Source organism: Urocitellus parryii, chromosome 5, assembly GCF_045843805.1.
Source record: "Urocitellus parryii isolate mUroPar1 chromosome 5, mUroPar1.hap1, whole genome shotgun sequence".
NCBI classification, from domain to species: domain Eukaryota; kingdom Metazoa; phylum Chordata; class Mammalia; order Rodentia; family Sciuridae; genus Urocitellus; species Urocitellus parryii.
The window spans coordinates 163792420-163813634 of record NC_135535.1 but is presented as its reverse complement, the minus strand read 5'-3'; the positions used below and the strand labels follow the sequence as shown (position 1 = coordinate 163813634).

At 41.3% G+C, this 21215-nt stretch overlaps 1 protein-coding gene across 12 annotated transcripts in view; it reads left to right on the top strand.

The window, feature by feature from the left end:
• The window catches only part of Kcnma1 (potassium calcium-activated channel subfamily M alpha 1), a 717716-nt gene that overhangs the window by 564432 nt on the left and 132069 nt on the right, over window positions 1-21215 (top strand). For all 12 annotated transcript variants that reach the window (XM_077798516.1, XM_077798515.1, XM_077798514.1 and 9 more), the window contains exons 16-18: window positions 1070-1138; window positions 10386-10472; window positions 18436-18512. In XM_077798516.1, coding sequence (XP_077654642.1) covers window positions 1070-1138; window positions 10386-10472; window positions 18436-18512 — 233 coding nt within the window. The remainder of the gene's footprint in view (window positions 1-1069; window positions 1139-10385; window positions 10473-18435; window positions 18513-21215) is intronic.

The following is a 21215-nucleotide window of genomic DNA, read 5'->3' as shown; positions in this document are numbered from 1 at the left end:
ACCTTGCACCATGTAAACATTACCTTATTATTGGACACTTAAGTTGCTTTGGATTTTTCTACATTACATAAATAACACTGCCCTGAACATCTTTATGTATAAATATTTTATGGCACCTCTTATTATTTTCTTAGAATTAAAACTTAGTAAGTGGAAATCATTTTTTTTTTAATGAGTTCTTCATAGCAGTGGGTACATTCTCCCTGCACTATGGAGAATTCTCAACAAGTCAAAAACTTTTCAAGAAGTTGCTCTGGTGGAGGAGGGAAATTCAGACACATGAAACAATAAGCAACCAGCACTGGTATAAAATAGACTCTAGGCCAAATGCTGTGGTTACAGATGAGGTGATGGAAGAGTCCTGAGAATAAAATCAGGGGTAGTGTTACCTGGAGATCACCTATGGCTTGGAAGATTAGATGTGGTGTGGCCTGGGAGGAGGGGCAGGAGCAGAAGAGAAGGCATTTGGGCGGTGGGAGGAGGCAGCAGTGAAGGCAGTGAGCCTGGAAGGAGCCAGCCACAAAACACCGGGCAGATGAGGTGAGACAGCTTGGATGGAGCCAGTAGTGACAAAGCCATAGTCATGTGCTGGGCACTTACATGGAAGCAAAGTATTATTACCATCATTCCAAGCACACAGGGGTCTGCTCGGAACAACAATATAAACCATTTGTACCAAAGACCGAAGTGGAATCCAAATAACAGGTCCAGCTGCTCCAAGTCTCTCCCTCCCCCTGTAGTTAACATTTTACTACCCGACTGAGTAACTAATGAATCTGGCCCTGTGTAAATCCCCAGGCAGGAATCCCTGCTTGGGGTCTGTCTAGACATCCAGACCTGGGTGCAATTTGCACTTTGAACATCCAGCACCTTATCACACGCAAGAAATCAGGTTTAATGGGGAAGAGGGGGGCTGTAGCTTCCACCCTCTCTCTGGCACTAGCACAGAGGAGTGAGGATCCCCTTGGATAAAGACTGTATCTGTAGACTGAAAGGTCGTAACAGTGTTCCTTGTGTGTCTCAGCTCATCCAGGAGCACTGACTGCGAGGCTTCTCTATCTCGTTGCAGGCTGTGTTTTGTGAAGCTCAAGCTCCTAATGATAGCCATTGAGTACAAGTCCGCCAACCGAGAGAGCCGGTAAGTTGGCTACCTCCCAGCAACCCGTTGACATCCAAATGTGTGAGTGTTCATTCTGAGAACTTTTAGTCCACTCCCTCTTTCTTATATGTTGTTTATTTGCTTTGAAACTGATGCAACACCTCTCTGACCCTAGGGGTACACTTAAAGCATGCTCAACTGGACACTGCAGCTCCTATCTCAGACCAACCTAGCATCCCAAGTTCAACTGGGTATCCAGAGAGGATTTCCTCAGATGAGAGGGATGAGCCATTCGAGTATCTTCACCTGATCACGCCAATATGGGCATTTTGCCCTCTAAGCATAAAACAAGGAACAAGACCATTTCTTGAAACCCTTGTTTACCTCTGTGAGAAAGAAGCAGGTGGACTCAGACCTCCTTTACAGCAGGCCTGGGGTAGAGCCATGATGGGAGACACCAGCCCTCTTGATAGCCAAATTACAAGCAGCCTATTGTGTACCATATGTGCCTCTCCCATTGCAGCTGAAATCCAGGTGGCAGAATATCAGCTTCATGTAAATTAGCCAGGAGAGCAGAGCTGGGGCAGGAGCTCTCTTTATTTATTTATTTTGCACTTAATTATGTGCAAATCAGACTGATGAGGGACAGGGTCTGGTTGAAATAGATAACACACCAGTCAATACATGGGATCTCGGCTGGAAGAGGGTGTCATCATGTTAACATGGAATTTTTTTGATGGGGTATTGAATGCATTGCATATCAAATATAAAGAGATGATTTTTGCTCCCCACTTCTTATCAATAGTTCTGGAAGAAAGAGAGCTGGTTGAGAGAGGCTCTGGCTTTTGTTCTCTGAAATGACATATCCAGAGTCTGTTCCTCCTATGGTAAATCATTTGTTCCTGCAGCACAAGGGTAGAATGCAAACACCTGCTGGCACATGCCTTCAAAACTGAGCAGACTAGAAGGTTCCTCTATCATCATTTAAGGAGTTTTCATTATCTGGAAGAATGCCCCAATAGAGCCAGACTTCCAAATGTACAGTCTGTGTCTATGACCCCAAATAAATAAATAAATAATAAAGAACCCACAAAACACTGGATTGTAATCAAGTCCAATCCAATGTTTTCTCTTACCTTAACTACCAGATCAGATTGCATGCAAAGTCAATCTGATCAAATGCTGAACTACTTTGAAAATCCAAATCTGCCAGAGAAAGATGAAGTGGTAGATTTGGTGGCCACATGTAGAATACGGCTCTAGCAATTAACAGATATGTATATATGTATACATTTTCCTTTTCCATGTTGGCAAAGTGAAAAATAATGAGAAAAAGCTAAGAGGGTCCTGGCTATTCACTGTTCAACAGATAAAGTGGAATTTTCCAGGGTGATTGTTTGCCCATGGTTTTGCCAGTCCTCACCTGTACCTGTTGGGGGGTGGGGCTTGTGTATCCTGGGTTTTTGCAATTTATATTTTTCACATTGCCAAATCAGTAAATCTTTGTGTAACTCTGTGTTCTCTCTTTATCACTTTTGTGCATTTCTCTTCTCCACCCCCCCACCAAAAAAAAAAAAAAAAAAGGTGTCATGATGATGCAAATCGTGTTTTTCCTACCATTCTGGAATAACTCCATGGCAGGAGACTGCTTGGTAAACCTTGACCAATCTCCTACCTGGTCACAAGGAAAGAGAGGGATAGGCAATTAATGGTTCAGTGTGAATTCGCTGTTACCATTCTACAAAATGAACTCAGTGATCTCCCTGAGAACAAAATCTCTTCTTTGATGGGCCCTCTAATTGATTCATAAATCTGATATGTTTTCAACAAAGCCATATTTATATATACATATATATCTATGTGTTTTCAGATTTAAAAAAAATAGGTGAAAAGAACTTGTTTGGCTTTGTTTTGGCTTTCTGTGTATGGTTGCCAGCTCTGATCCTCAAATGTGGCTTGGTCTCAGTGTGGAAGAACTTTGGTTCTTGTGGGAAAAGGTGTGTCTGAGGGAATGTGGATCACGCCCCTGAGATAACCCAGGACTCATCCAACATAATGACCATGTTTAAAATAAGCATTTTTGGATGCTCCCTGAGAAAACAATTTTATTTTTTTCTTCCTGTAAAAAGTCCCCCATTTCTTTCCCTCTCACATTTTGTAACTAACCAGGTGTTCAGGTGCGGAGAAGCCTCCTTCTCCCCCCACCCTCTGGCCTTCAACCTGTGTTTAACAGCCTCCTTTGTTATTGGTTTCACCCCATGATACTGTTTTCATGCTTTGCTGAAAAACCTTGTTTTCACATGCGTCCTTCAAGTGATTTGAAACAAAGGTTTTATTCCTTCTTTCCTTCTGGTGTCAGTCAATTTATTATCAAATTGTTTGATTTTAAATTCTTTTCTTGTCGTTTTTGCAGAAGCCGAAAGCGGTATGCACTCTTCGTTAACTTTCCTTCCAACCTCCACCCTCTGTCTTCACTCCTAACCACAGGACTAACCATTTGCCAAGAATTCAAGAAGAGAGAGATTATATATATAGATGTACATATATATAATCTCATTCCCTTGTCTAGTGTATATATATGTTAAATATATATATATATATATATATATATATATATATATATATATATATACACACACCCCTCTCCAACTAGAGTACATGAAAACTGAAAGTAGCCTGTTGCTGTCCTTGTTTGGTTTGTTGATTCTTTTGGATGACGCACTAACTTCTTTGCAGGAAACTTAAAACAAGAAAAGGCATAATCCTATTTTCAATCAGGGCACCAATGATGGGAACAAATACTAGTAAAGTTGAAAAGGAGGATGCTTCTCTCCAGCCCTTTGTGTCTGTTTTTGTATTGTCCTAATGTGTCTTGGTGTCCACCAGATGCGGGTGCCATTTTGTCCACATCCCACATCCACGTTCCCTGTGACCTCCTCCTTCCTGTGTTGAGTTTCCAATTTGTAGAGCACGGTTTCCGTCTTTTCACCACAAAACAGACACCAAACCCTTTTGATTTTATTTTTTCCCAATCCTTATTTTGGTGATCTCATTTTAAGAATTTAATTTGTTGGGCAGTGCTCAGTAAAGATGAAGAACGCTGCTATTAAATTCCAAGTATCACACCTGATTTACTGAAGGAGTGCTGTTTACTGGGACAAACTCAATATTTCTTAATAAGAAGTAGCTCAACTTCTTCCACTGTGTGACTTCATCCTGTTTTGCTGCTGTTTTATGTTGCATGAAGCATGACTAAATCATCATCAATGGCATTTTTTTTTGTTTTTACTTTTGGTTAAAATTTTCAGCATAGTTTTTCAATAATGTGTTCTCTAAGAGAGTATTGTTGAAAACAGATCGTTGCAAGGCCTACTTGTTCATCTTTCCAAGAGTTGTTTTTCTCCTCCGTAGTTGTGATCACTGTCATGTGTTTGTGTTTGTACTCGTGTGTGTGTGTGTGTGTGTGTTTGTGTGTGTTTGTAACTCTTTCCACAGTCAGCTCTCCTGTGATTTTGGAGCAGATGTATAATAGAGGTGGCTTCCTGTCAGTTTGGTATTATTGATATGATCCAACTGCAAGAAGTTACTGCAACACTTTGCATCTTCAAAGGTCCACAGTGGTTGCACCTCTGCTGTTGGCTTTTGGCCTTTGAGTCTTTTTATCTTGTAGTGAAGGCATGATGTGATGTAGGCATGACTTGTCCTAAAGTGACATGGCTTGCTCCCAGAACCAAATAGCTTGCATTGTCCTTCTCAGATCAGCTCTCTCCTCTCCATCCCCATGTGACTAATATTTTCACATGTGCAAAATATATTTTAATTTTCTATTTCTAAAATTATTGAGGTTGATTTGGGCTAAACAAATCCTTGCCAATATCCCCCAGGGACCAAGGTTTTGGTCCTTTGAGTCTGATCAACTGGGAGCAACCTGTATTACGTTGTCTCTATGGAAGTGAACTGGGCTTAATATATTAAAGCATGGGATACACAACTGTGCTTCCTACACATATCCTCAAGTAAAGTGTGTGTGTGTGTGTGTGTGTGTGTGTGTGTAGTTGTGTGGGACTCCAGCAGCACATATTGAAAGCCCAGAAGAGATGAAAAGTTCCAAAAAGGTGATATGGTTTGAGACTTGGGGTTTCTCTGAGCTGGCCCTAACACAGCCCACAAATTGCAGTGCAGTTGGGCTCTTAGGGGGGGTACATTTGGTTCAAACAAATCCCAACTGAGAGCAATTGTATATTAATGTGTGTGTTCAGACAGGCCCATCCCAGTGGTGTGAGATATCTGGGCATAGCATGAGCTGAAGTCTGAGTTGGTTCTTATTTGCTTGCTACAGTTAATGAAGTCCCATTAGTTTGTTGGACACAATTATAATTACCATATGATTGAGTATAAACTGTATTCTCATATAAGCCATGATATTTTCTTAATTGCTTGGGGAATGGTACATGACACCTACCAGAAATGGAGGGGAAGGAGGGAAATACATACCTATCATATTTGTCCATAGTGGATAAAAAGTTTTCTTTAAAACAAGATCTGTTTCACATGAATTGCCAATCATTGGTCATATCCCCAAACAGTAAATAGGTTATGTTTATAACAATTGAAGAAGAGATCATGGATCACTAAGTATTTCCATTGTTATTTGTAAATGTTGGACAAAAGGGAAAAAAATCATTGCTCCCCCACCAAGCCCTGGTCCTCCAACCTGAGCAGTGTTCACCAAGAAATGCCCAATAAATTGCCCAATAAAAGAAGTGCAGGTGAATACCTTTCAAAGAATCCCAATACAGGTGATTCCCTGTTGGCCTGATCCCTACTGCCCCATTCCACAAAGATGAGTCTTATGTTTAGGAACATAAATTTCATTCGGAGTGAGTTCTACTTTCAATATTGAAATCAACTGCTCCAACTCCCCAAGTGACTCACTGTGTCTTTCATATTTTCATATTTATACTTAATGCGCAGAGATTATGAGCTTGGTAACCAATCTGCCAGAAGATGTGGTCATTCCTGGGGTCAGCCTAATGGTTTGGAAAGAACAGAGGGAACTACCTTTCATCTTATTTGAGAAGGAAAGAAAAACTCAGAACTGAGACCAATGATTTAAAAGTTTCATTCATTCAACAAGAGAAGTCCTGTTGCATGCTACTGAGAGAAATTTGGAAGAATTTAAATAGAACATGATTATATTTTGCACCCCTCTACTCGATGATGGGTTCTTTACAGAAAATATGAATTTATTCTACATACTGATGGGTGGACAAAGAATAAATCTAGATATGGAACTAATTTGAGGCCACACCAGCCCTGTGCTACCAGCTGTCATAGGGTGCTTTCAATTGAAACCAACAAGTTAATAGAAAAGAGGGTAATTTATGTGTTCCTTGAAATGAGGGAATGTCTACCCCTGCCAAGATGTCCTTATTGGAATTCTGCTAATGGATATATGGTCTTCTTTTCTTAGAGATTTTTCTGGATACTTCACATGACACATCTTGAAGTTTATCTCTGATAAGCTAGTGAATTAGATAAAGTTGGAGCCAGAGAACTGATTTAAAGTGGCACATAGGAAAAGGGACTTTTGGCAGTCATAAGAACAAAATGAGTTAACATTGGATAGTTTCCTAAAGAGATTTTTGGAAAAATTTTACGTATTCCCATTAGAAGGTCAATAAAAAATTCTAGGGGTAGTAAGCATTTTCCTGGAAAAAGTAAGAACAGTTACTTGTCTAAAATCCTTATGTTTTTATAGTTTCCAGACGAGGAGGATTAACACTTTATTTAAACTTTCTAGATTTGGAATGTGGATAGAAGATTTAAAATCTGATCTATCAAAAACAGTAAGGTATTTCCTGAAAGAGTCTTTGGAATTCAGTCCTGTTGCATAGGGAAATGTTGTGGGCCCCTGGAAACAAGGGCATGTGCTTCTTCCCCAGACCCTGAAATATAAAAGTTGAATCCAGCACAGCTAGTATCTTTATGCATCTCAGTTTCTTTCTTTCATTTTCTTAAGAGGTGGGGTTATTCTTTCCAGTCCCACCCAATAGGCTATCTTAGCTCTGCCTTGGTATCTGCAAATGGTGCTGCTTCACACCTCCCATAAGGACTCTCTAAATTCTCCCACCCCACCCACAGGAAGGGATATTGGGATTGCACAGTCCGTGAGGCCCCTGGAAATGCTCTCTGTTCCATGTGCATTAGCCATAAGATTTAAGGGACAGGCACTATTCATGTGTTGCTAAAAGCCATTCTGAATGAGCTCATCTCCAGATTTGTGCAGAGATAAAGTATTTCAGGTGCTGCAGTAAGGAAAAGGGTTAATTTTTGGGTGGGTTTTTAGTATCAAGGACAAAGTGGAGGTTAGAGTTGTGGTCCTATGAGAGTTTATTTACTCTCATTTTCCAACCACCTTGCTCATAATTAATGGAAAGCATAGATAAAAGACCTACTATATCTCTCAGAGAATAGTACATACTTTAATTTAAAGACACTGGAAACTAGTGATTATTTATCCCCATTTTACTGACGAGGAAAATGAGGCTTAGCTGTGTCCACATGCCCAAAGCCAGGGATCCAAATGGATGGGGCCTGACTTGTGTACCTGAGTGCTCACCCACCATTGGAAAGTTATGTAAGGTACATGTATGATATGCTACAATGAAACCCTCTCTTCTATATAATTAATATGTACCAAAAAAAAAAACAATTACAATTAATGGTGAATGACAGTGTACCCTATGTCAGTGCCAAAATCTTTCCTTTCTGGCACAACAACATGACCAAAAGAAGCTTGAAGTTTGTAATGAATGATCTTAATCGGTACTCTCTAGAATGCCAATCCCAAATTTTTACTAAGGGCCAATTCTTGTTCACTGTAGATAAAGAAGAAAGGAAATGAAAAGAAACTTCTCATTGATAGGAACCTTGCTATCATCATATTTCACAATGACATGGCGGGTTCACTCACTGGAGTGCAATTAATGAGGCCCACAATGTTAGGCAAGGAAGCAGGGGTCTATGGGAGGCTTGTTTTGTGCACATGTGTCACCAAGATGATGTATGTCACATTTTCAATTCCATTGCTCAAATCATGTGAGGATTTTTTTTCCCTACTCAGAAGCTTTTCTTCCATTCTTATGTTAGAAATATAGACTTTTCAATCTTTAAGGAACTAGCTTTTTTAGGCGCCAGAAGTGCATGGGGTTTTTAATGGATGCCTGGTGCATCAACCTGCATTGTACAACCCTGTAACTTTGTCTCATTACGGACAGGGTATTTTGATAAGAAGCCCTGTATTTTATCCCATGGGGCCATTTAAAGAAACTCTGATAACTATTGACAATGAAATATACTTGGATGTTTTTTGTTTTTTACAAGAATAAAATACTAAAAGTAAAATCAAAAGTAACAATACCCATCATGCATTGAGCTCTTTATACATTACCTCACTCCATTTTCTGAAGGAAGACTGTTGTTATCATGAACTTCCTCTTGTAGGGGTGAAAGTTGAGTACTAGGGTTTAGTAACTTGCCCAAACTCAGGCAGCAACTCAGTGACAGAGTTCAGATTTGGACCCAGTTTCTGATTGCAAAGTCAGACGGAAGTGCTACCTTGAAAGAAAAGGAGTTAAGAAAATGAGCAGAATTCATATTTCCACCTTTCTAACATGTATTTAATTGACTTTGGATAAGAAATCCACCTAAACTGTATAAGCTCTGACCCTTTCCCCTCATAATCATGCTGTATCAGGGGCCTGTGATACCAGTGTGTGAGTTGGCAGAGGGGTAATTAGGAGGTGCCTGCGTAAGGCTATTGCCTGTTATAAGCTGTGCTATTAGTGTGGACTACTGCTTTCTGATTTGGAAGGAATTTCATTGCTGTCTGTGGTTCTGGGGTAGAACAGTCAAATCTTCATAGACTCTTGCTACTATTTAGTGTTAATAACAGTGATGACACAGGCCTGATTTCCTCCTGTCAGGTCTTGTTATAGGTAATGGTGGATGTTACTGCACAATTACTGCACAATTATTTGTGCAGTAATGATTTGTTCATAACACTTCCAACAGAACAAAAGTTCACCCAGGCCCTTCCTGTACTACTGCAGACAGATCACTCTTGGCCATGACACTTTTCTGGAATGGTTTTACCAGCAGAAAAAGATTACATGTTAATTACATCCCTCCATCTTGGTTGTTTTGGGCATGTGAGCACTTCCTTTAGACCGATTCCAAATATCTTTTACCTTAATCACCAGCTTTTCAGATCTAAGAATACTTTTGTTGTCTATTGCTTCAGTTAGAATCACCAATTCAGTACCTATTAAGCCCAAAGCCTCCTCTCCGTCTCTGGTAAAACATTCTCATATTCTACTTTTGATCTGCAGAAAATTAAACTTGTTTGTTTTGCCCATTTATTAGATTAGGATACATTTATCTCTCCTGTCAGTCCAAACACAACTTGGTCAGCTAGTCTATTTATACCAATTTGAAATAGGACAGTGAATATTTAGCTTCCTACTTCCCTTTAGGGGTAATTTTCATTTGTTTTCTAACTACAGTTTGCCCCTAATGATATGCTAACCATACATCTTATTCAAATACCCCTTACATTTTTATAAATAGCAGACTGGAATCATTACCTATATCCAACTGCGGCATTTTTCTTTTACATTGTCTGTCTAGAACAAATTCTTCCTACCTAGGATTTACATGGAGTCTACTTCCATGTCCTCATCAATGATATGAAGACATTCAGTTTGCTTCTGTATTGATTATGGGTAGCTTGTACCATTCCTCAAAGTAATATATGGTATGTTTGTGTGTATGTTTCTATATGCATATAGGGGTCCCATTAATGCTCTATCATCTAATGGAAAATTAATGTGGCAAGAACTTCATTAGAACACTGATGTTTCAATGCTGAACATCAATAGAGTTTCAAAAGGGAGTATTGTGAGGAACTTTACTTCACGTCCAAGGCCCATGGTGGCAGCTAGATTGCCTCATCGTGCAAACCTAGCCCTAAAGCAAAGACTTGCTTTGATTTCCTCGACTTGGAGTATGCCAACCCAATATTTAACCAGTAGAGTTTAATGATGACATTCTCCAATTAAATGTGTGGGCCAGTGAACATCAAGGTCTAGAGATAAACCTTTGGAGAAAGCATTAGACTAGTGGGGCCCCTATAAAAACAACAGTATGGTGTTGCCTTCAAAGTTTTACTCAGAATGTGACCTCACATATGTGTCTTCTTCTTTTTTTTTTTTTCACTGAGCAGTATATTAATTAATCCTGGAAACCACCTTAAGATCCAAGAAGGTACTTTAGGATTTTTCATCGCAAGTGATGCCAAAGAAGTTAAAAGGTAAGAGTTTTATTTCCATCCACCTTTCTTTCTGGCTCAGCCATAAACATCTTGGTCTGCTGATGGGCATGCTTCCATATGGACAGGACTCTGACCCTGAAACTACTTAACGAATCTATGGGCATCAAATGGTGCAGAAGTTTAAGAAACAGATATGTGCTTTCAATTATGCCCCCTGTAGATTCCTTTTCATGTAGTCAATTCCAGACCTTTGAATTAAAATAATAAATTTTTAGAACTAGGAAGCTAAGTGACTTGCTGCTTCATCTTACAAGCGAAGATACTGAAGCCCAGAGAGCAAAAGTGACAGCTCCAAGTCATCCTGATTCTTGCTGACCCAGAGGGACTCAACAGGAGAGCTGGTTCCTTGTCTAGTGTTCTTAATATTATCTGGGCAAACTTTCTTGAGAGTTATTAGAGTTTTACTATAAGTACCAAATAAAATTTCAAAGAATTTGGATTAATTTCAGATAATACATCAAAATAGCTCTATTTCTTTTTGCAACCTCCTAGGAAAATAGCTAGAGTCTCAGCTGCAATTGTGTCGTCTCTATAGGCAGAGCCCAGGATTTTATAGGCTTCTGTGTTTCATGGCATATTTCTGCCCTTACAGCTGTTTAAGGAGCTTAGAGAATCGAAGGGCTATAGATTCTATTCTATCAACTTGGAAAAATTTATTAGCAGGAATATGTGATGCCAATGCCCAGGCAGGTCACTCACCTCAACATTAATGTTAACATTAAGTATTTTAAGTCTTTAATTATTTATGAAAGTGTACTTGACTTCATTTAATAAGTTTCTACTCAAAGCTAGCCCTGTCCTAGATATGTTATCTTCTCTATGGTTTATCTTCCAAATAACCCTAGAAACACTAAGGGCTTTGGCTTCCTCATGTACAAAATTAATATAAATGAGCCGGGCATGGTGGTTCATGCCTGCAATCCCAGTGGCTCAGGAGGCTGAGGCAGGAAGATCATAAGTTCAAAGCCAGCCTCAGCAACTTTAGCAAGACTCTGAGCAATTCAGTGAGGCCCTGTCTCTAAATAAAATACAAAATAGGGCTGGGGATGTGGCTCAGTGGTCAAGTGCTCCCGAGTTCAATCCCCAGTAACTCCCCACCCCAAATAAAATTAATATAAATGATTTGTCCAAGGCCACGGAGCACACAACAAATGGCATAGTCCTGGTGGGAACTGGGTTTTCCTTTTCTAAAACCCAGTCTCTTTCTGCCAATCTGGTAATGCTAACATGTCATTATAGAGGGCTTGCTGAGTACCAGCTCTGTTCTGGGTACTAACTACCTTCTTGGTGTTATGATCTCACTCCTCACACAATCTTCTGAAACAGGTAGCGTGATTATTCCCCATTTTGCATGTGAGGAAACTGAGGCACAGACTGGCTGGCCAACTTGCCCAGAGTCTACAGTTAGTGAGTAATAAAGCCAGGATTTAAATCTACAATGTCCAGTTCCAGGGCCTTTACTCTTAATTATGTGGCAAGGAGAGAGAGAGAGAGAGAGAGAGAGAGAGAGAGAGAGAGAGAGAGAGAAAGAAAGAGGCAGAGGCTGACGTGCTAAGCACAGAACAATGAACTTTGACAACTGATGCTTATGATTTTCTTTCTTTCCACCCACTCTAGCAAATGACCCATCCTAGTTAGAAAAAAAATTAGGAAAAAGAACATACAGGGTGTGGGAGCATGTTTTTCTTTTTAACTGAGCTTTTCCCTAACTCAAATTTTCTTCTGTAAATTGGGAAAAGATTACCATTATTTATTGTGAGAGAGAAGTACCTCCCTACCCAGTTCATAGAACCTAACTGTTCTTCAGAAGTATCCTGAAAACAAAGTTCACAAGAGACAGGGACAGGGGGTGCGTGGGGTTGACCCCAGCCCCAGGCCCTCCGGAGGGGAAGGCTGTGTTCTCATCCAGATGTGGGACACAAAAGCCAGAAGCACATCTCAGCACTACACACAGGAGGCTGGGGAGCACAGCCGTGCAGTACATCATGTGCACCTCCCAGATAGCATATAGAACAAGAAGCTCCCATTTGTGTAATTCTATTTCCTATTGCATTTCTCACTAATGAATGTCACAAATACCAGGCAGTCCAAAAAACAAATTACCTCCTATATTAGGGAGTGCAATATGTCTCATTTCTGTGCTTTATGGTCTTCACAAATACATGCTGACACAATCAGCTACAACCAGCCTGTAATTTTCCGTGGTGTGTGATGTGTCAGAGCAAATGCTGTCAGTTAGGGGATTTCAAAGAGATGAAGACGACAGAAAACCACAGAAAGGACATTGGAGATTTGAATGAAACTAAACAAGTTTTGTAAAAATGGAAAAATAGATTATGACGATCTAATATTGAGTTTGCACCCTCGGCTGCAGAAGAGAAACAAAAGAAGTTAATGAATTCTAGAGCCCAGGAACTTTGAAATGCAGTGCTTCAGAAAAGAGGAGTGAAGCCATCCAGTTCCAGTCTTCCAAAGGTCACTTTGGGATGGGTGTTTGGGAAACTTGTCCTTTACTCCTTGTCCCTAAATATTTTTCCTTTTAAATAACCTTGGAACATGGTCTCATGGCTCACTGACCCCATTTGGCTTGCAGATATGATTTTTGTTTGAGTCACAATTTTAAAACATAAATCAGTTGCCAAGGTGAAAAAACTCGTCTGCTTTTATGTGAAAATTCCTTTTACTGATTTCTCCTGAAAACTTGGCAATCATGGGAGGTCTCATATTCATTCATTCACTCATCAAACTCATTCACTCATAATGCTTAGGAGGCTCTGCACGGTTGTCCAGGGGGATAGTCATGAGCAATGGAGAGGAGTCCCCACTCTCACGAAGCTCACATTCCTGGGAGGAGAAAAGTACAGGCTTTTAAAATTTGTGGTGAATGAGCAAACACAGTTTCATTGCTGATTTCTGTTGGGTGTAGGTGAAGGCTGCTCTGAAGGGTGGCATCTGAGCAGAGATAAAAATGAGGAGAGAGAGTCCCTCATGTAGAGGCGAGGCAGGAAGAAGAGATATGGTGGTAAGAGCATCCTTGTGTTCAGAGAACACAAGAAGTATGGCTGGGGGAGGAGATGCAGGGAGAGTGGTCTGAGACGAGTTGAGAAAGGCAGAGGCTTCTCTCATACTTTTCCAAGAGGTTGGGTTCATTGCTGATTTTAAGCTGCAGGTGATATGGTCTTCTTTAAATTATGATACTGTCATCCTGCCTGCACTGCAGAGGATGGGATGTCATGGCAGTGAATGAGGTAATGGAAGTGAGAGACTTAGACCATTGCATAGTATAGGTGAGAAATTAGGACCACAGGACCATTAGGACCATATTCAGATGATCTGCAAGATCCATTGATGAATTTGATGGAGGAAGTAAGGAATCAAACATAAGGATCTAGACTAAGGCCTAGATTTGGGTCATAAGCACTGAGTGGTTGACAACTCCATCTTACTTAGATGGAAAGAACTGGAGGAGTCTGGGGTGGTAAGAAATGAAGAATTCCATCAGGGAGTGCAATATGTCTCATTTCTGCGCTTTATGGTCTTCACAAATACATGCTGACACAATCAGTAGGAGACATGCACTAAACATACACATGGAGTTATCATAAAGTCAGTGCATCCAATGTGTAGAGTTCTGGGAAGAGGGAAGGTCTGGAGATGTAAACAGGGGTGCTATGTCAGTGAGGATCCCTGCCAGAAATAGATGACACTCTTGCGCAGGAAACAGGAGGAGAATCTGATAAAGGGATTGTATGAAGAAGTGGGCAGCAGGTTAAGAAAAACCAATAATAGGTGGCAAAGCATCTCAGAAACTTCTATAAGTGGGAACCACTTTAAACCCTAGTACTGCAGGGACAAGGGGAAGGACTTTCCAAAGCTGGAGAGAGTTTGTGGTGTGGGAGTGGCTGCCCAGGGGGAGCTTCACCCTTCATTAGGGTGTGTTGCAATTACTATTCCATGACCTGGCAGGGAGGGAACTCATCTCCTCCCACCCTCCAGTCTCCTTCAGGTTCCTGTTATTGACCAAACACAACAGGAAACCAGAGGACCAGAAGGTCCTAAAGGCCAGGGGCACAGACAGAGTGGGCTTCTTGACAACGTGTGAGGCTACTGGAGGAAGGGGTGCAGTGAGCCAGAGAGGAAGTGTAGGGGAGGGCAAGGAGAGCTGTTTTATAGGGTAAGAAAGGAGAATGGAGTGGTTCCCCAGTAGTGTGAAGAGGCCCCTGGAATACATGGACATGGATTTAAAGTGAGACCAGTGGGTTTTCATCCCCAGCAACACTTAGCTGCTCAGTCAGGTTCAGGTGTAAAGTAAGGAAGGGGTATGGCCAGGTGTGCCCCACAGAGGGAGAGACAGTGGAGAGGTGCATGCTGCCCTTCCAGTTGGGGATGTGTCTTGAGGTCACCGTGGTCACCCAATCCTAGTTTCATTTCACTCATTAACTTTATTTGTCTCACCTGGAAGATATTATGGTGTGTGAAGGAACCCTGGTACAGAAAGAAAAACTATATGACCTTGCTCACATGTGGAATCTAAAAGAGTCAGCCCACAGAGGCAGAGCATAGGCCAGTCTTGTGTCACCAGGGGCTAGGGTAGGAGATAGATGGGGGCTGGGGAGTTGTTGGTCAAGGGACACAATACTTCAGTTATCTAGGAAGAATAAGTTCAAGCGGTCTATTGTCCATCAAGTTGATTTTTGTTAATATCAATGTATTTAACACTTGAAAATCACTATGAGAGTAGATTTCAAGTGTTCCCACTACTAAAAAAAAAAAAAAAAAAAAAAAAAAGTTATGTAGGCCTGTAAATCCCAGCTACTCAGGAGGCTGATGCAAGAGGATCACCAAGTTCAATGACAGCCTCAGCAAATTAGTAAGACTTATGGCTGGAGAGGGTTGGCATGGTGGCTCAGTGGCAGAGCCTTGCCTAGCATGTGTGAGGCACTGGGTTTGATTCTCAGCACCGCATATAAATAAATTAGTAAAATAAAAGTTCATCAACAACTAAAAAAACATTTAAAAAAAAAAAAGAATGGCTAGAGATATAGCTTAGTGGTAAAGTGACTCTGAGTTAATCCCTAGTACTAAAGAAAAAAAAAAATAGCCAAGTATGTTGTTTAAATCAGTTTTACATCATTGTGGCCAAAAGACCTGACAAGAACAATACAGTGAAGGAAAAGTTATTTTGGCTCCAAGTTTCAGGGGTGCAGTCTGTGGTTCTCTGACTCCATAGACCTGGGTATGAGGTGAGGTGGAGCATCGTGGGCAGGAGGACTTTGTGGAGAAAACAGCTCAGGACATGGCAACCAGCACGCAGAGAAAGAGAGAGAGCGAGCTCCACATACCAGCGACAAAATGTAAGCCCCAAAGTCATCCCCTGAGTGACCTACTTCCAGCCACACCCTTTCTGCTTTCAGTTATCACCAAATTAATCCATTCAGTGGCTTAATCCACTGATATGTCACAGTGGACCTAATCATTTCACCTCTGAAAATTCTTGCATTGTCTCACATATGAGCTTTGGAGGACACCATATATCAAAACATAACATTAACATAAGTTTAAAACATATAATTCGCTTAGGTATTCCACAGCACATATATATTTCAAAACATCATGTTGACCATCGCAAATATATACATTTTTATTTGTAAATTAGGAGTAAACATTAAGTTTAGAAGAAGAATCCAGCTTTAATTTATTCAGACACATTATCATATAACCCCTTTAGTAGTGTGTTTAAAACCTTGGACTCTGGTGCCAAACTGCATAGATATGAATCCTGGCTCTCTCCTCCTCTTAGCTGTGTGGCCTTGGGTAAGTCACTTAGTATCTCTGGGCTTCAGTTTCCTTATCTGTAAAAGAAAAGTAATAATCATACCTCTTTCAAAGGGTTGTTTGAGGATCAAATATGTTATTGATTATAAAATGTTCAAACAACCCCTGGCCTATAGTCTACATTTTATAAGTGCATTTTATAAGTATCATTATTACTATTGCCTGTAGGAGAATCCAGTAGGGGGATGGGGGAGAAAATGTCTAAAGAAAGTGGATGCAAATTACTTGTCCCAACATGGATTGTTTCCTGTCCTTCCTGTTTAAGGCAGATCCCTGTCCACTGGGTTATTAACCACAGTGCTGTGCAGGACAAATAGCCAGCTAACTTTCCTTTTCATGTAAAGTGGATGACAGCTGGCATTTAAAGAAATAGTGGAAGAGCTTCTTGTGTAGAAGGGGCGTTGGACTTGGATGCAGAAGTCCCGGGGCCAGCCAAGCTCCACCATCAGATGACTTTGGGCAGGTCATGACAACCTCCTTATTTTTCAGATGGGGACATTGAGTCCTAGAGATTTGGCTCAAATCCCCACAATCCCTTCCAGTTCCAAAAGTCTTAACATTGGTTTCTAGCCAGTGCCAGTCGTAAATGCAAGTCCTGTGAAAAACATAAAAAAAAAAAAAAAATAAAGGAATCTCGGAATCAAACAGTCAAGAATTGTGTTTATTTTTTAGCCCAGTCAGGAAAAGACCATGTTTATCCCTGGAATTCAAGTTCATGTTGGGAGTGGTAAAGGTGCTAAGCCAGGGATTTTATTAGTTCTTGGATCCATAAGGTTGTAAGGTTGTTCCAGTGAATTTTATCACCTCCCCAGTTTGGATGCTTCTCTACTTATGATGGACTAAATCCCAGTAAACCATCATAAATTGAAAATATCACGGTCAAAAATGCATTTGACACACCTACTGTAGCTTAACTTAGTCTACTGTGCTCAAAACATTTACATTGGACCTCGGCTGTACAAAACCATCGAACAACAAAGCCTATTTTATATATTTTTAAAAAGGTTAGTATCTTGTGTACTAAGTGGACAGCAGGTTGTATGGGTTCACTTTTGCTCATCCTAAACTGGGGACCATCCATACTCTCCACCCACACTGTTCTTCTAACCCTGTGATCTTAAACTGTGCTGTAATGGTCTTATTTCTACCAAAGTATCTTTTTTTAATATTTATTTTTTAGTTGTAGGTGGACACAATATCTTTATTTTAGTTTTATGTGGTGCTGAGGTTTGAATCCAATGTCTCACACATGCTAGGTGAGCACTCTACCACTGGGCCACAGCCCCAGCCCCCAAAGTATCTTTGACACAAGCCAATGCACTTTGTAATCCCATATTGACACCCAAATCTGATTAGGGGATTTTCTTTTGATGGCTTCTTCTAGGGTTCCTTCTACCCACCTCATTCCTTTGCTCAGCTGTGGTCAGCTGAGCTTTGCTCCATAGTGAGAAGAAAACCTTCACTTATTACATGTTCTCAGGGCTGTATATAGCAGGGGTGGGTCCCGCCAGCCATGCAATGAAATGAGCTATGAAATCCCAGAGGGAGTTTGACAGAGAAACTGCTAGACTTCTTGCCTTTGTTGTTTCTTCTCCTACCTCCTCTCAACCCTCTCTCACTCAGGCTAACAAGAAAAGGTGCTTTCAAAGTGACAAGGCTAATGTTTGCATTTGACAGTGGAGCACCCTGCTTGTCCCCTTTAATGTACATTTGAGTAGACTGTGGGGCTTGGGAGTTGTGTAGCTTCCCCACCCAGGATTCAGGGCTGATGGTTCACGTGTCCTGACAAAGAGCATCGAGTGCTGTTCTCCAAAATGAAAGACAAGCAAGCAGACACGGTGTGTCTCATCAGCAACCCTTCTCCCAGTTCCTCTGCAAATGCAGGTTTATGAAAAGAAGCACTAACTCAAATCACAGAATCCCGTGTTTGAAATAAATGGTCTTGCAACAAACATTTCCGTCTGCAAATGTCTAAACTTTTCAAAAGATTAAAGGAAATTAGTGCTGGCATGTTTCATTAATTTGGCACCACCGCGGAGGAAATGTGGTACTCATTTCATTTGGTTGGATTATGAAATGTGTCAGTTTTTCCATTCTCTTTCTCCAGGGCATTTTTTTACTGCAAGGCCTGTCATGATGACATCACAGATCCCAAAAGAATTAAAAAATGCGGCTGCAAACGGCGTAAGTAGTGTTTCTTTCCCCCTCCCTGCCCCCTCCTTCCTAGTCCTCCACATTCATTTTCCTTCCCCTTTCCCTATGAGAGAAACATTAAACATCAAGAGTTCTCTTGAATATGTTTATGTTTCACACCACAATTTCAAAGAAATATGAAATAGCCATCCTTGCTTTGTTAGAGGACGAAAAATCACCACCAAAAATACCTAGGGGTGAACTTGGTACCCAGTCTCCATTTCTTGACTCCAGAGGATATGTCCAGTCTAATAGTGTCAAGTATGATGTGAAAAAGTAGGACACCCAGCCAGCTGCTGTAGTGCATGCTTGTAATCCCAGCTACTCAGGAGGCTGAGGCAGGAGGATCTCAAGTTCAAGGCCAGACTGAGCAATTTAGCAAGGCCCTGTCTCAAAATTAAAATAATGAAGAAGAGATAAGTGTGTATAGTTCAATCCCCAGGACCCCCAAAAAAGAAAGAAAGGAAAAGAAAGGAAGTAGGACACTAAGACTGTACTAGATGGAGTGTTTTTGTGTAGTGATTTCCAGTGGACAGGAAACCACTACGTAAAGATGGCTGTGCTAGGGCTGAGAGGGAAACTGAATCTGAGAGCTCAGTTTCCGAAATGGGAATTGACTTTCTTTTTTTGGAATTCCTGTGGGCTTTAGTACCAAAGGTCAGAGTTTTTCATTGTGACTCCCTCAGACCACTCTAAGAAAAGAACATGGCTCTAACCGAGGACCTTGATCACCATTGTCCCAAAGGCCATCCGTGGGGTAGATGCACTGGGCTGAGTAGCTTCTGGCCTAGCCTGTAACATGCCTCTTCTAGAGCAGCTGGGGCCTCAGTGGTGAATCAGAGACACTGGCTTGGAGCTTCCCAGAGACCAGGAGTTACAGTTTTGACCTTGTGAAGGCCATGCCTTTTGCAGCATCAATGATGCATTGTTTAGTAGAAATTGCTCTCAACCCTGGAGAAAGAAAAATAATGATGCCTCCCTTTCCTTCAGTGTTTGAAGAAGTCCTTGTGATAGCAGCTTTGATCCTCACTATAACCCTGTGTAATTGGCAGGGGGTGTTATTAATCCCATTTTACAGAAAGAGGCATCAAGGCTTCCAAGTTTAGTGAGAGGATGAGATTGCTGGCAGTCATACAGCCAGTGTGCAGGGATTCAGGTCCCCAGAGGCCTTTCTTGATGCTGTTCTCTGAGTGCCTTAATCTTTATTGCAGGATGGAAGGGCCAGATAGGTGACCTCGGGTTTGATGAATACAAACACAGCCATAAAAGATCACACTATAAAATACTTTTTCACATGCACACCAGACAGCAGAGTACAACCCCTGGATTATCCCAACTGAAACAGGGCCTTTCCCCCCTGTGCTCTTGAAGGAGCACCTGCACAACCAGAAAGATAAAAATATAGTTCCACTGGAGCCCAAATAAGTTAATCAATCCCTTGGGCCAGTACCCATAGGGCAGCTCTTGGTCTGGAGAACTTTCTGTGGAAATCCTTTCAGACTGGCTCCCAAACTAGCTAAGTCCTACCATCTTGCTCCCTTCTCCACTGATTTAATATATTCAGCACCCCTCCTCCTAACACTGTCACCTAACCAAGATGTGTATTTATTGATATCTTATAGCAAGAGCCTCTGACTTCTTGGAACCTATGAATTTCTCCCATTCTGACACTCTCCCAGAGAGAGCATCTGAGAGGCTCAGAAGCAAGTTCACTCCACGTCTAATCTCACCCAGGCTCCATGACTCCAGACACCCTTCCCATGAGGCAGTCAACCTAGCCCTGCTTGGCTAATTGTGAATACAGAAGCTCATTTGGCCAGGCATCACGTGGGTTGTTTCCATCAGAAGGTACAGGACATCCTGAGGGTAGAGGTAAACAGAGAATAATAAATACAAGATGGCAAACTCTTTTGTAAGGAAGCTCTTCAGTGAGGGGTTTGGAAAAGGTAGAAGAGTACTGAGGATAACATTCCATGAAAGGTTATTTGTTTTCCAGAGACCCTTGTCCCACAGGGGTATCAATGAAATGGCAAGACTACACACAGCGTACTGTTGAGTGAGCTTTCACATATTTTTGAGTGCCCTTTTGGGGCAAGGTGCCATTCTTGGTGCCAAGAATTGAGTGGAGAAGGATATGTATGTCATCTCGCCCTCCTGGGACATTCCTGCTAGCGACAGGACACAAACCATCATCACACCAATAGTTAAATAAGCTCAAAACCAAGTACAGAGAAGAGAGGCAAGCCTGTCTGAGAATATGAGGTGCCTAGTTGAAATGCTACTGTTTCCCAGCTTGGAAGGTCAGAAAGGACTCCACTGGGAGGTTACATTGAAGCTGAGCCCCAAGGCCAAGTAGGGAGAAGAGTGAGGAGGGATGACAGAGCAGCTGGTGGGGTTGATGGCACTGGGGAAAGAGTGGTACTTACCCAAGATTAGAGAGGAAGGTCAGGTGGTGGTAAGAAGCTGGGTCTTAGTTCTATACCAGGAAGCTGTTGGAAGAGCTCAAGCAAGAAAACCACATCATCACTTCTCAGTTGAAAAGATCTCTTTGGTGTCTTGGTCAGGAAGGGAAGAAGTAGAAGGATATATATAGAGAGAGCTTCATTGATTTCTTGTTGCAAAACTAAATGTCCCTCCTAGGACACTAGTGGATCACAGCAGACCATTTTAAAAATCCTTGCAAATAAGGATTTG